General features: G+C 43.1%; 1 protein-coding gene across 1 annotated transcript; it reads right to left on the bottom strand.

Annotated features, from left to right (window-relative positions):
* Positions 1-1,745: 1,745 nt before the first annotated feature.
* Positions 1,746-9,410, bottom strand: NDUFS5 (NADH:ubiquinone oxidoreductase subunit S5). The gene is made up of 3 exons (XM_075264652.1): positions 9,334-9,410; positions 6,203-6,420; positions 1,746-1,953 (listed from the first exon to the last, which is right to left on the bottom strand). Exons 2-3 carry the CDS (start codon positions 6,416-6,418, stop codon positions 1,855-1,857), a joined length of 315 nt encoding a protein of 104 aa, XP_075120753.1. The 5' UTR covers positions 6,419-6,420; positions 9,334-9,410; the 3' UTR covers positions 1,746-1,854.
* Positions 9,411-13,336: the final 3,926 nt, after the last annotated feature.

Here is a 13,336-nt window from a genome sequence, read left to right as displayed (position 1 = left end):
CATTCGCTTCCCTGCCTTTGTTGTCATCTCTATGTTTTATAAAAGTTGGTTTGATGGCGTAAGCCTTCTATATGCTCCATATGTTTTTCTTTTACTTCTTGTGACTTGAATGCTTCCTCGTATACAGTTATACTGTTATGTTGTATTTTCTTTGTTATTTTATTTATTTATTTTTAAAACCTTTTAATAACAATGGATTAAACATAAAATGATACCAAGATCATCATGACAGCCGTTAAGATTCGGAACGATTTGTTGTTAAAAACATGTGGGGAATTAAGGCCTGCATTGGGATCTCAATGCTGAATAGCGTTTTCACCAGCAAATACTTCTGGAAGCTTGGCAAGGTAAAAAAAAAAAGCTTCCTAATTAGGAAGCGGTTTTTTTCAGGACCAAAATAAGCCAGGTTATTACGTGTGAACAAGCCCTAAGGGCTTGTTCACACGTGAGCCCAGGGGAGGTTTTTGACAGCGGATTTCGCGTCAAAAACCTCCCCTTACAATGGTGGTCTATGCAGACCGCCAGGCTTCTTTTTTCCACTAGCGGCGGGCTGCTGCTAACGGAGAAAAGTAGCGACATGCCCTATCTTCAGCTTCTGCCCCCAGCAGCACCCTCCTATGTCGGTTCATTCATTTGAGCCGACAGCGGAGGGGAAAGCCGTGACCGCGATGGTCACGGCAGGTGGGTTTTGACCAGAGAGAGACGCGGCGAGCCACGTCTCTCTCTGTGTCAAAACCCGCGCGGGCAGTTCACGTGTGAACTAGCCCTAAAGATCAGATTCATCTTCACAGCCCTAATGTATCCTGAGAAATCAGTATTAGTCTCTTCTGTAATCTTTCTGTTGCAGCAAAATGATGAAAATATAAAAAGTCATATGTAAATTAACCGAAACAGTCAGTGTGGATGAGGAGCAGCTTCATCCTAGTAACTCTGGCCTCTTTCTGGGTGTGAGTGAAATTAGGAAGCGATATTACTGTGAGAGAGATTTCAGTCATTCCCAGGAGGTGAGATTAGCAAGGGGACAGTATGACCGGGCTGATAATTTGCAACCATATAAAATCTGAGTTATGGTAAAATCCTATCCTATTCCATGTTCTGTTAGCAAAGACTTACAACAGTAAACATATCTGAAGTGTGCAGGAATTGAGTAAAGCCAGTCATACACATTAGACAGCCATCAGATGAGTTCTTATCTGACCTATTTTCCTTTACCCCAATATACTATTCCATGCTTGGCTCCAATGAGCATGTGTAGAGTATGTTCTCAGCAGGGAGAGAATAGCAACTTCTTGCAGTGGCTCATCTGCCCAGGAACCAAAAGATCAGGCTGTTTAAATGCAAGCTTGGCCATTCCTTACCCTAATATTTAGATACTGTTGATATCTAATCAGTAGTAGTAGGACATCCAGCAGCCCTACCAATCAGCAGATTTCTGCAGTGCCGGAACTACACAGTGTACAGAGGCAGAAGCATAAAGCTCAATTGACTATGCAGTGGTAGGTCCTGATAATTGCAGTTTAGCTCCTATATGGTGTGACACCAATTTTGTTAATATAAGTGAAGAGCAGAACACAGCTACAAAGAAGGGGAACTCTACAGCGTATTGCGATGTCATAGCTGCCTCATAACTTTAATACCTTGATAAGATTTCTCCAGGCCCGATTCGATAGATTATAAATTATTTCAGATGACCCCCAATTTTGTTATTTTTATACCAAATAATGCATATTTAACAAAAACAAGAGTTGTATCAACAATTTAATATAACATATTGGTACTACATCTGCCTCTGAGCACCAATTTACCAGGAAACAAACAAAAATAAAAGACACAATAACTCTTCCTTTGATGAGCTTAAGGGGTGTTCTCGTCTTTACTGAAGTCTGGAGCTTTGTATTTCCCTGCTTTCTCCAACTTTTCCTTTTGCTCTCTAATGACGCTCAAGCGCTGCATCTGTAAGAAAGACATTTTTTTTATTAATAGTCTTATAATAGTCTACAAATCTTTATAAATATTCTTTAAATTCTTTTGCCACCTGTACTGGTACTACTCACATGTAGAGTACATTCACATGAATCAAATAAAGATTACTGACATTTACCCCCTAACCACAGGACATGGAATAAGTGTTTGGTCACTGAAGGCCCAATCGCTGGGCTCCCCCAATGATAACAACAGGGGACCAAAAGTACCTCCAAGGCCCCTTATGAATGGAGTGCTCATGTGCTTGTGTGACTATTAGAGATGAGCGAATAGTATTCGATCGAATAGTAGTAATCAATTGAATACCGCCATTTGCATAGTTATTGATGTACTCCATCGAATACCACACGGAAAGGCGAGAAATATTCGATTCCCCTCCAACCTCCCCTGGCGCCTTTTTGTTTAACACCATTATCTATGGAGGGGAGGTATTAGATGGAATATACTCGCTCATCTGTAGTGACTAGCGCTTTATTCACTTCTATGGGTTGCTGAGACTAAACTCCGGCAGCACATGGAGCCCCATAGAAGAGAATGAAATGTAAACCATGCAAGTGAACTGACACATTCAGTCCTCCCGATCACTGGAGGACCCAGCCGTCTGACTCTTATCCCCTTGTCCTGTGTTGGCACAAGTCGCAGCTTAATTTTTACCTTTATATTTTCTATTCCTTTTAAAGCCACTCTTAAAAAATCTAACAGATCTGCAACAAAAAAGCAGCTTTTCGGCAATGTTTGACATCAATCTTAGAAGGTATTTAATTCACCTAAAGTTCTGAGAAGAGCGGTTACACATCTTATAAACACATTCACCTTGTTTCAGTGGAAGCCCTTGTTGCATGTGACCACTGAGGCCAATCAGTGGCTTTTGCGTCATAAGGAATGGATTCTGGACATCACATTGGCCCTGGGGCACCAGAGTGCCAGAGACAGGTGAGTATGTGCCAGGTACAGGTGAGTATTTATTTTTTTTGGTCGGGGGGGGGGGTTGGGGCGAGGTATAATTTTCCTCCTTCCATGGACTCCAGGAAAAGATCTGTATTTCCTGGATAACTACTTTAACCAGATACATGCCACATGCATACACACATAAGTAGTCTATATTACATGTACATCAGCCAATCCAGGCGATTTTAGGGAATTTGAACAACGTTATAATGCATATAGAATTCTCCTGACTCTCCCCCGGTGGCACCTGTCAGGGTATATAAGGATCAAGCAGATCGATTTCATATGACCAAATATTTTGTTCACGGTAATAAACTGCAGACATGGAAAGCCTTTTGGTTAGAGACATTTACTTTTACGCATTACTTACAAGATTTTACATTTTAATGCAAAACTCCATGACAATAAGTGTAAAGTGCTAAGTTGCATTTATACAATGTGCCAACTTTTGTTAAAATCTCTGAACAGCACATGTGTTAAAATGTAAATGGTTGAAAGACCAGTCTTACCCTTGGTTCACACCTACGTTTGGTAATCCATTCGGGGAGTCCACATGGGGACCCCCCTGAATGGAATGCCAAACGCATTGGCAAGCTGAGTGCAGTGAAAGCACACAGACCCCATAGACTTTATTGATGTGGTCTGTGTGTGCTCTGCGTGCTGCACTTACGAATCATGGGGACATGAAAGTAGATCACAAAGTACTTTCGTGTCTGCATGATTTGTGCATGATTTGTGCAGGCAGCACACGGAGAGGACACAGACCCCATTATAGTCTATGGGGTCCGTGTGCTTTCACTGCACACCGCTTGCCAATGCGTTTGGTATTCCGTTCAGGGGGGTCCCCATGCGGACTCCCCCGAACGGATTACCATAGCAGATGTGAATGAGGCCTTTCCTCCTTGGGTCACCTATTTCCTCAAAGATTGTAAGCTCTTGTGAGTAGGACCCTCACTCCTATTGTTTCATATGTTAAATATTTTGTTACTGTATTGTCTGACATTGTCCCTGTACCACTTGATTTGTAAAGTGCTGCAGAAGATGTTGATGCTGACATTTTTACATCCTTACTTCTGGTTGTGCCCCCCATGAGATATATGTGGGGTGAAACCCATACAGGTTAATGATTAAAATCACAACCACTGCGTGTCTTGGTGTATTAAATGTGGATGGTGGAGCTGAATAATGTAATTAATTGCCCAGAGCTGACAATTCCACATATCTGTGCTGATAGAGCATCAGTGGCCCAAATGTGGCAACTTTATAGTTATCCTGGGCAGTCACACTTAGCCACGGCTTTGTACCTTCATACTGAAAGAATGTCGGCCTGTCAGTATATTGATGGTGAAAGAGGGTATATAATATCAAGATAAGAGGGTAAGAAATACATAAGGAGCTTTAGCTCCTACCCCTGCCCTACGTGTACCTCTAGCCCAATCTTATTGGGCACTTCTGTGGTGATGTGGGACAGCAATTAGTGATGTATCTAAAGCAGCTCTTGAGTCCGTTTAAGTATATTTAACCATTTCATGTTGCAGTTATTTTTCCATTTGGGTTTTTTACTCCGTGCCTTCCAAAAATCATAAATTTTTTTTATTTTTCCATTCAGAGAACCATAGGAAGGCTTAAATTGTGTAGGACAAAATGTACTTTGAAATGGCTCCATAAAATATTCTATACTACCACTACCATGTATCTCCGAAAATAAGACAGGGTCTTATATTACTTTTTTTTCTCTCTCAAAAAGGGCTACAGCTTATTTTCCGGGTAGGTCTTATTTTTAAGGCACCAGAGAAAATCAGAATCTTTTCTGAATTGCTCTGGAAAAACCTTGTAAAATGGTTAGAGTTAGTAACCCTAATCCTAAATTATATTAACAAAGTGTGGATCTTAAACTTACTGGCACTCTCTCTAAACACTTTGTGTGGCAGTGGCCCCATGCCCTCTCTATCTCCTCTCACATACGTTAAGGGGGAGCTGCAGTAGTGGAGTGGCTGCATCTGGGGGAGCAAGCAGGGGTGGCACCTGACAACTAGTCACATATATAGCCAAGGCCACGGCATAGTATCGGCACTTGGGAGGCAGGAGGCTGGACTCTGGAGTGGGTAGTGGATTTTGCCATGCTGTGGCGGAAGGTAGCAGGGCACTAGTCAAGGATGGTTGGGAACTATGGTATAACTATTCTCTGTCTCAGTTACTTCACATGACATAACCTATCACTGGAGACGCTGATTGTAACTAGGGCTTATTTTTGGAGTAGGGCTTATATTTCAAGACTAAAACAAAAAAAAAAAGTGCAAAATCAATTTATGGTTTATTTTTGGGGTGGGGCTTACATTTGGAAAACAAAGTTTGTATTGAAAATCTAGAAAATAAAATTGACAATGGGGTGGAATTACAATAAAACTCCATCTGAACCACTTTCTTCTGGTTTTTATTTTTTACAGTGTTCACTGTGCAGCCAAAATTATGTATTACCTGTATGTATTCTGCGGATCATTATGATTATGGTAAAATTATATTCATTTATATAGTTTTTGTTACAACACCATAAAAAAAAAATCAAAAACTTTGCAAAATAATTTCTTGGAGTTGCCATATTCTGACAACTATAACTTTTGATATTTCCATATACGGGGCTGTATAAGGTGCCTCTCTTTTGCAGGTCCAGATGTTATTTTTATTTATACCATTTTGGGGAATGTTTGATGCTTTGAACACTTTATTAAACGTGCAAGCTACAATAGGCTCTAAGCTGTCAAGGCAACTTATCATCGATCCGGATCTCATTCGGTGAATGGTGATCTCAACAAGCATGGCAGCACTCTTGTGTCAGGCACATTCCTCAAAGTCCAGTGATAACACTAAGCTGTAAGATCTGCCCTTCTGACAGTGGGGAGAGATAAGCGCCAAAATTAACAGCACCCATATCTCCAGTACAGAGGTGCATAACGGGAAAGTTTACAGTGCGCTGTGGGCTTTTTATCGGTATATAATACCGCACATCAATGAGGGAGTGAAAGGTCCTCTTTAAAGACTCGATATCTGCCATAATAATTATAAAAGGTAGATGAAGGTTACATTGAATTCTATCGCTTTCTTATGTTCCACAGTTATACAGCGGTAACCTTGATGGATACTTTTTTTTTTTTTACAATAACCTATAAACAGAAAATGCAAATCAAGAGTGTCAACTAACATTATGGTGCAAGTACATTGTGTCATCTCTCTTCATTCTCCAATATGTCCCCTGTATATGCAGATCACTCACCGTTTTGCTTCTGTGCATACACTCAAGAAAGTCTTCATACTCCAGCTTGCACTCCTTCTTTGCCCGGATGTTTCCAATGCCATGTATACACTCTACCCAGTCTTTCTCAAAGGAATGGCAACGGGCAGCCTTACGGAAAGGCTGTTCAGAACTCTGCAGCAGCATCCATTTGTCAACATTGATACCAAGTTTGTTCTGAAGATCAAGAAAAGGCATGGCTGTGTAGTGAGAGGAAGAAGAAATGGAATTAATAGCATAGAATACAATACACAAGTCAAAAAACACAAACAAGATTCTAATCAGATATACAGCATCTACTCTAGGAACTCATACTCACTTGGTCAGGGCTTACAATTTGTCCAATATTTGAAAAACTTCCTTAGGCTGAGGCCCTACGTTGTGGAAAAGCTGCTTTTCATGCTGATATTTTGCTGCAGTTTTTTTTTAGCTAAAGCCAGGTGTAGATTGAGCAGAAGGGAGACGTGCTTCCTTTATATTTCCTGTTCCTTTTATAGTCAAACCTGTGTTTGTCTCAAAAAATGTAGCAAAATCTGCAACAAAAAAGACTGCGTTTCTGCAAGATGGGGCATAAGCCTTATGGCTAAGGCCAAACACTGTAGATACACAGTGTTTTATAGTACAGCAAAGTGAATGTGATTCTGGCTAATAAAATCCGCACATTGCAGAATAAAAAATGCTTTGTATAAGCCGTGTTTTGATTTGAAAACGCAGCATGTCAACTTTACCAGCGGAAACATGAGCATTTTCCCAATAGATATAATAACCAGCAAAAACGTAATGTGTTTCTGCTGCACTTGTTATGTGCAGTTCTCTAAGGGTTACTAATATGTGAGACACATGAGGGTACTAATGAAGGCCCTTAATTGTGAAGATACCTAATTATTACCTCCATATGTCCCACATATCAGTCCCACACAGGGGGATAATGTGAGGGACATGATGGGGTTAACTGCTATTACTATGAGGCACATGGAGTTGCTGAGCTGCAATGCACATGACCAGACTTTTTATTTGCAATGGTGGATTACCCCTCCTCGGCTTATACTCGAGTCAATAAGTTTTCCCAGTTTTTTGTGGTAAAACGATGGATCTCGGCTTATATTTGGGTCCACTTATACTTGAGTATATACGGTACTTACTTACATGGGATGGGGAAAGTAAAAATGAAAATCAGTTAGAAAAATAAATAAATATCAATAATGTTTTTAATTCATTATGTGCAGCCTACAGACTTTTCCAGGACTTATTAATTGGTGACTTATATTCAAGATAGGTCTGACATCGAGGCCCCAGCCGATCAGCTTTTAAAATTAGCTGCAGTGTTCATGTAAGCTCCGCAGCCACTTCAGTACTTACCAACCACAACGTACGTTTGTACAGTGGCTGTGTTTCGTTTCTCAGTCCATTCACTTGAATGGGACTGAACCGCGATCAGGTCATCAACACATGGCTGGTCTCTTTAACCAGCGGATTTGTGAGGGTGCCTGGTGTTGGACCCAAACTGACTTTTAATTGATGATGTATCGTAAGGATAGGCCATTAATCTATAAAATCCAATAAAACCCTTTTAATGCTACAGACAGATGGCACAGGTCCAATGCAGCATGTACGTAGCAGACAGCTCACATTGGACCTGGAAAAAAAAAAAAAAACAGCAACAATCAACAAGTTTTTGCAGTCACTTTCATCAGAGATTGCCTGGAAGCTGAACCCCAAAAATAATTGACATGCTTCTGGTTCAAAGCCCACTGTGCAAGACATTTTGTGGGTTCTTTCTGCAGTGCGTGGATGGGATTTACTCACATCCCATCCACACCACTGCTACTACCGTACATCACAGCTAGCTATTCCTCAGCGTCTAACCTGCTGCAAACTCACTCCCATGTGTCCCTAGCCTAAGGATTTATTCTCATCACACATAGTGATATCATCTCTCTAGCAAATGTCTTTACCTTCCTACCAGTTAGGGTCCCACTACTGGAATAACAGTGCTTCTAAGACGGAAGGCGCTGCAGTGCAGTGACTCCTTCAAAATGTTCTCAGCAAAACGCAGCTCCCACCAAACAGCTGTGCAATAAACTGGACCACAGGCTTGTTCTCTTGAATGGCCAAGAAAGCCACCACTATAGGGGTAAAAATGGAAGGGGACAGAATGCTAAAGCAGCTTCAACAGTCTCAGGGTTATGGTGGTCCCCTACATTTGGTTCTCCACTGATCAGAAAGTGATGACATATTCTACAGGCAAGGCAATGCTTTGTGAGATGGAAATAGGGCTGTGTCTAGAGTGGATTGGTTTAAATAAGAAGTATTGTGGATCCAGGAGGATGGGAGCCTTCAGCCCTGGCCCATCACAGCTAACATACAACATTTCAGGTGCTGAATTGTTGGAGTAGAAGCTAACTATACCTCCCCAAAAAGCTGCAGCAAAAAAAAAGTGCATTTCCACAACGCGGAGCTTTGGTCTAAAATTGGATTTTCCCCCCCACAAAATCTCTGGGCGCTGTAGAAGACTTCCAGAACCTTGCAGTGAACTCTGGAACAGCCGGCTACAATCAGCTGGTTTTTGCTGCAGCTTTCAGTGGCCTCCATAGAAAAATAGCAAAATACTACATCAACAGTCAGCCTGGGTGTACAAATCGCACATTCAGGGGTCAGCGCCCGTCCATGTATAAAAATATTCTGCAGCACAAGAAACATGGACCTTCTCAGAAATCCCACAAAGCAGCTTCCAAACCTTGGTAAATATGGCCAAGTACTAAATGGTACATCATCCTGCCAGTGCTGCATACAGGGGGGCAGTAGGTGACCCTATTGCTGATCCCCCACGTCTACTCTGGGGGTATGAAAGCCTAGGAATCTCTCTCCACCACCCCGTTTCAGCACTAGATCGAGTCACCCCATAGCTAGCAATGAGAGGCTAGATTGTCCTTATTACATATGCCTCTTGATGTGACCAGCAGTACACTGGCATGCTGCAGTCAGTCCCAATAACACGTACTACACCACTGACAGGGCCAGAGAACACACACATACATATATACACATGTATGTAAGCAGGAGGGTGGCCGCTAATATAAAGCAGGAGAAATCAACTTGACTTCAGTTGTCACCTGTAGGGATCCGGACGTCCTCTACTGCTGCCGCTTCACGACAATAGCAGCCGTAAAGCGCCTGTCACGTGACGAATAAGCGAGCCGCCATATTTGATTCGGGCACTTCAAAAAATATAACGTTCATTGTACATAAGACAGTAGACTACACTTAATATACAGTAATATATAGTATCGGTCTACAAATATTATATCTGTAAAATGCATTCAATCATATGATTATTACAACTCAAAGTATGAACGCAGATTGCCGGAAATGGAGCTGGCTGCTGTGAAGGTGTATGACTATGCCACAGCGCCACCTGCCCGTTGGAAGAATAAGGCGCATTAGTGTAGTGAAAGAACTGTGTAGAAGTGGATGAGAGTCATTGCAGATGATGGCGCTCCTGTAATATACTGTGCAGCTACTTGCAGGCAATGGAGCAGGTTTCATACGCCAGTCTGATGGTGCCATGTTGTATGATACCTTGTCAGACTCGGGCCAACCCTGGAAAAGAACAGCTTTTTCAAGGAAGCCTTAGCAAATCATTTTAAGTAAATGCTACAGAAATAAATGCAGCAGAAATGTATTGCTTATTTCCTCAGCATCTGTCATTACATTTTTGCTGCATTTGTCTCTTCTTTTATTCATCTTCTATTCAATATATAGGGAAAACACTCGCAATTCCACCACTAAAATTAACATGCTGCGAATTCAGAAAATTGCCGCTTTTCCGCAATCTCTTTCGCTTTGCTGGTACTGCAAAACGCAGCATTTATTTCCACAGAATTTCCGCAGCAGCCAAAGATTGTTTCCATGTTTTTTCTTTCCATTAAAGAGGACCTTTCATGTCCTCGGGCACATGCGGTTTTATATACCGCTAGAAAGCAGACAGTGCGCTGAATTCAGCACACTGTCGGCTTTCCTGTTATGTGTCCCAGGGGAAGAGATATCAGTGCATTTACCGATAGCTCTTCACTGTCAGAAGGGTGTTCCTGACAGTCTGTCCTCAGTGCTATACTGTGAGGGGCATTCCTTATCACCCAGCCATGATGCTGAGGTGTGAGGAACACCCCCCCCCCCTCCTGACAGTGCTCATCCATAGACTAGTACTGGGGGGTGTTCCTCCATTTAGCGTCCTGGCTGGGCAGTAAGGAACACCCCCTCTGACAATATAGCACTACAGCCACTACTGTCAGGAGAGGCATTCCCAGTAGACTGTCAGGAACACCCTTCTGATAGTGAAGAGGTATCAGTAAACTTCTGATCGTGAAGAGGTATCAGTAAATGCACCGGTAGTTCTTCTCCTGGGGCAAATTTTTGAGTTGTTTTGCTCTACTTTCTAAAAGCTATAACTTTTTCATTGTTCCCAACATATAGTCATGTAAATGCTTGTTTCTGGCAGGACAAATTGTACTTCATAATGTCTCCAGTTTATATTCTGTACTAGAGGGAGGACCCGGCTTCGCATATTACATGTTATGTTTGTGTAGTGGCCCCATAAGAATTGTCCAGTTTTGCACTGGTGTATTTTGTATGTGGTTTGTGTGTATGTCCATAAGCGTCATGTGATTATGTGTATCTCATTTTGGATATCAGTGAAAAACCTGTGATCAGTTGTTATGGATACCTGGAGTAAAGCTGTATCTAATCCTTCCCCATGCAGTACTGTGTTTAGACGCAAGTATCTAATCCTTGTTGGTGTGGTACTGTGTGCAGATGTGTGTATCTAATCCTCCCCCATGTGGCATTGTGTGAAGAGGCACGTATCTTTTCCTCCGGTAAATGAAACTGTGTGTAGACGTGCATATCTAATCTTACGGCATGTGGTACTATGTGCAGACGCGTGTATCTAATCCTCTGGCGTGTGGTACTGTGTGCATACAGGTGTATCTAATCCCTGGTGTGAGGTACTGTGTGCAGATGCGCGTATCTAATCCTCCCCTGTGTGGTACTGTGTGCTGAGACGCGTATCTAATTATCTGGCATGTGGTACTGTGTGCAGATGCATGTATCTAATCCTCCAAAGTGTGGTACTGTGTTCAGACACATGTATCTAATCCTCCCCTGTGTGGTATTGTGTGAAGAGGCGCGTATCTAATCCTTCGGCGTGTGGAACTGTGTGTAGATGCGCGTATCTAATCCTACAGCATGTGGTACTGTGTGCAGACGCGTGTATCTAATCCTATGGTGTGTACAACTGTGTGCAGACACGCGTATCTAATCCTCTGGAGTGTGGAACTGTGTGTAGACGCGTGTATCTAATCCTACGGCAGGTGGTACTCTGTGCAGACGTGTGTATCTAATCCTATGGCGTGTACAACTGTGTGAAGACACGTGTATCTAATCCTCCCCTGTGTGGTATTGTGTGAAGAGGCGCGTATCTAATCCTATGGCATGTGGAGCTGTGTGTAGAGGCGCGTATCCAATCCCCCGGCATGTGGCACTGTGTGCAGACGTGCGTATCTAATCCTATGGCATGTGGTACTGTGTGTAGACGCGCGTATCTAATCCTCCCCCGTGTGGTACTGTGTGCAGATGCGTGTATTTGATCCTCCACGTGTGATACTGTGTGTGGAAACGCGTATCTAATTCTCTGGCTTGTGGTACTGTGTGCAGAGGCATGTATCTAATCCTCCAAAGTGTGGTACTGTGTGCACACACACGTATCTAATCCTCCCTTGTGTGGTATTGTGTGAAGAGGCGCGTATATAATCCTTCGGCGTGTGGAACTATGTGTAGATGGGCGTATCTAATCCTATGGCATGTGGTACTGTGTGTAGACGCGCGTATCTAATCCTCCCCCGTGTGATACTGTGTGCTGAGACGCGTATCTAATTCTCTGGCTTGTGGTACTGTGTGCAGAGGCATGCATCTAATCCTCCAAAGTGTGGTACTGTGTTCACACACACGTATCTAATCCTCCCCTGTGTGGTATTGTGTGAAGAGGTGCGTATCTAGTCCTTCGGCATGTGGAACTATGTGTAGATGCGCGTATCTAATCCTACTGCATGTGGTACTGTGTGCAGACGCGTGTATCTAATCCTATAGCATGTACAACTGTGTGCAGACGTGCGTATCTAATCCTCTGGAGTGTGGAACTGTATGTAGACGCGTGTATCTAATCCTACGGCATGTGGTACTCTGTGCAGACGTGTGTATCTAATCCTATGGCGTGTACAAATGTGTGCAGATATGCGTATCTAATCCTCTGGAGTGTGGAACTGTGTGTAGATGCGCGTATCTAATCCTACGGCAAGTGGTACTGTGTGCAGACACGCGTATCTAATCCTACGGCATGTGGTACTGTGTGTAGACGCGCGTATCTAATCCTACGGCATGTGGTACTGTGGGCAGACGCGTGTATCTAATCCTATGGCGTGTACAACTGTGTGAAGACACGTGTATCTAATCCTCCCCTGTGTGGTATTGTGTGAAGAGGCGCGTATCTAATCCTATGGCATGTGGAACTGTGTGTAGACGCGCGTATCCAATCCCCCGGCATGTGGTACTGTGTGCAGACGCACGTATCTAATTCTCCCCCGTGTCGTACTGTGTGCAGACGCGCGTACCTAATCCTCCCCCGTGTGATACTGTGTGCGGAAACGCGTATCTAATTCTCTGGCTTGTGGTACAGTGTGCAGAGGCATGTATCTAATCCTCCAAAGTGTGGTACTGTGTGCACACACACGTATCTAATCCTCCCTTGTGTGGTATTGTGTGAAGAGGCGCGTATCTAATCCTTCGGCGTGTGGAACTATGTGTAGACGCGCGTATCTAATCCTACAGCATGTGGTACTGTGTGCAGACGAGTGTATCTAATCCTTCCCCTGTGTGGTATTGTGTGAAGAGGCGCGTATCTAATCCTAAGGCGTGTGGAACTGTGTGTAGACGCGCGTATCTAATCCTACAGCATGTGGTACTGTGTGCAGACGCGTGTATCTAATCCTCCCCTGTGTGGTATTGTGTGAAGAGGCGCGTATCTAATCCTAAGGCGTGTGGAACTGTGTATAGACGCGCGTA

This window comes from Leptodactylus fuscus, chromosome 2 (genome assembly GCF_031893055.1).
Source record: "Leptodactylus fuscus isolate aLepFus1 chromosome 2, aLepFus1.hap2, whole genome shotgun sequence".
Taxonomy (NCBI): Eukaryota; Metazoa; Chordata; class Amphibia; order Anura; family Leptodactylidae; genus Leptodactylus; species Leptodactylus fuscus.
This window is presented reverse-complemented; position numbering and strand designations above follow the sequence as displayed.

Coding starts and splice junctions, on each gene's coding strand:
- NDUFS5 (XM_075264652.1), bottom strand. CDS start 6,418: ATGCCTTTTCTTGATCTTCAGAACAAACTTGGTATCAATGTTGACAAA. Junction 1,954..6,202: donor GTATGCACAGAAGCAAAACG/GTGAGTGATCTG, acceptor TCTTTCTTACAG/ATGCAGCGCTTGAGCGTCAT.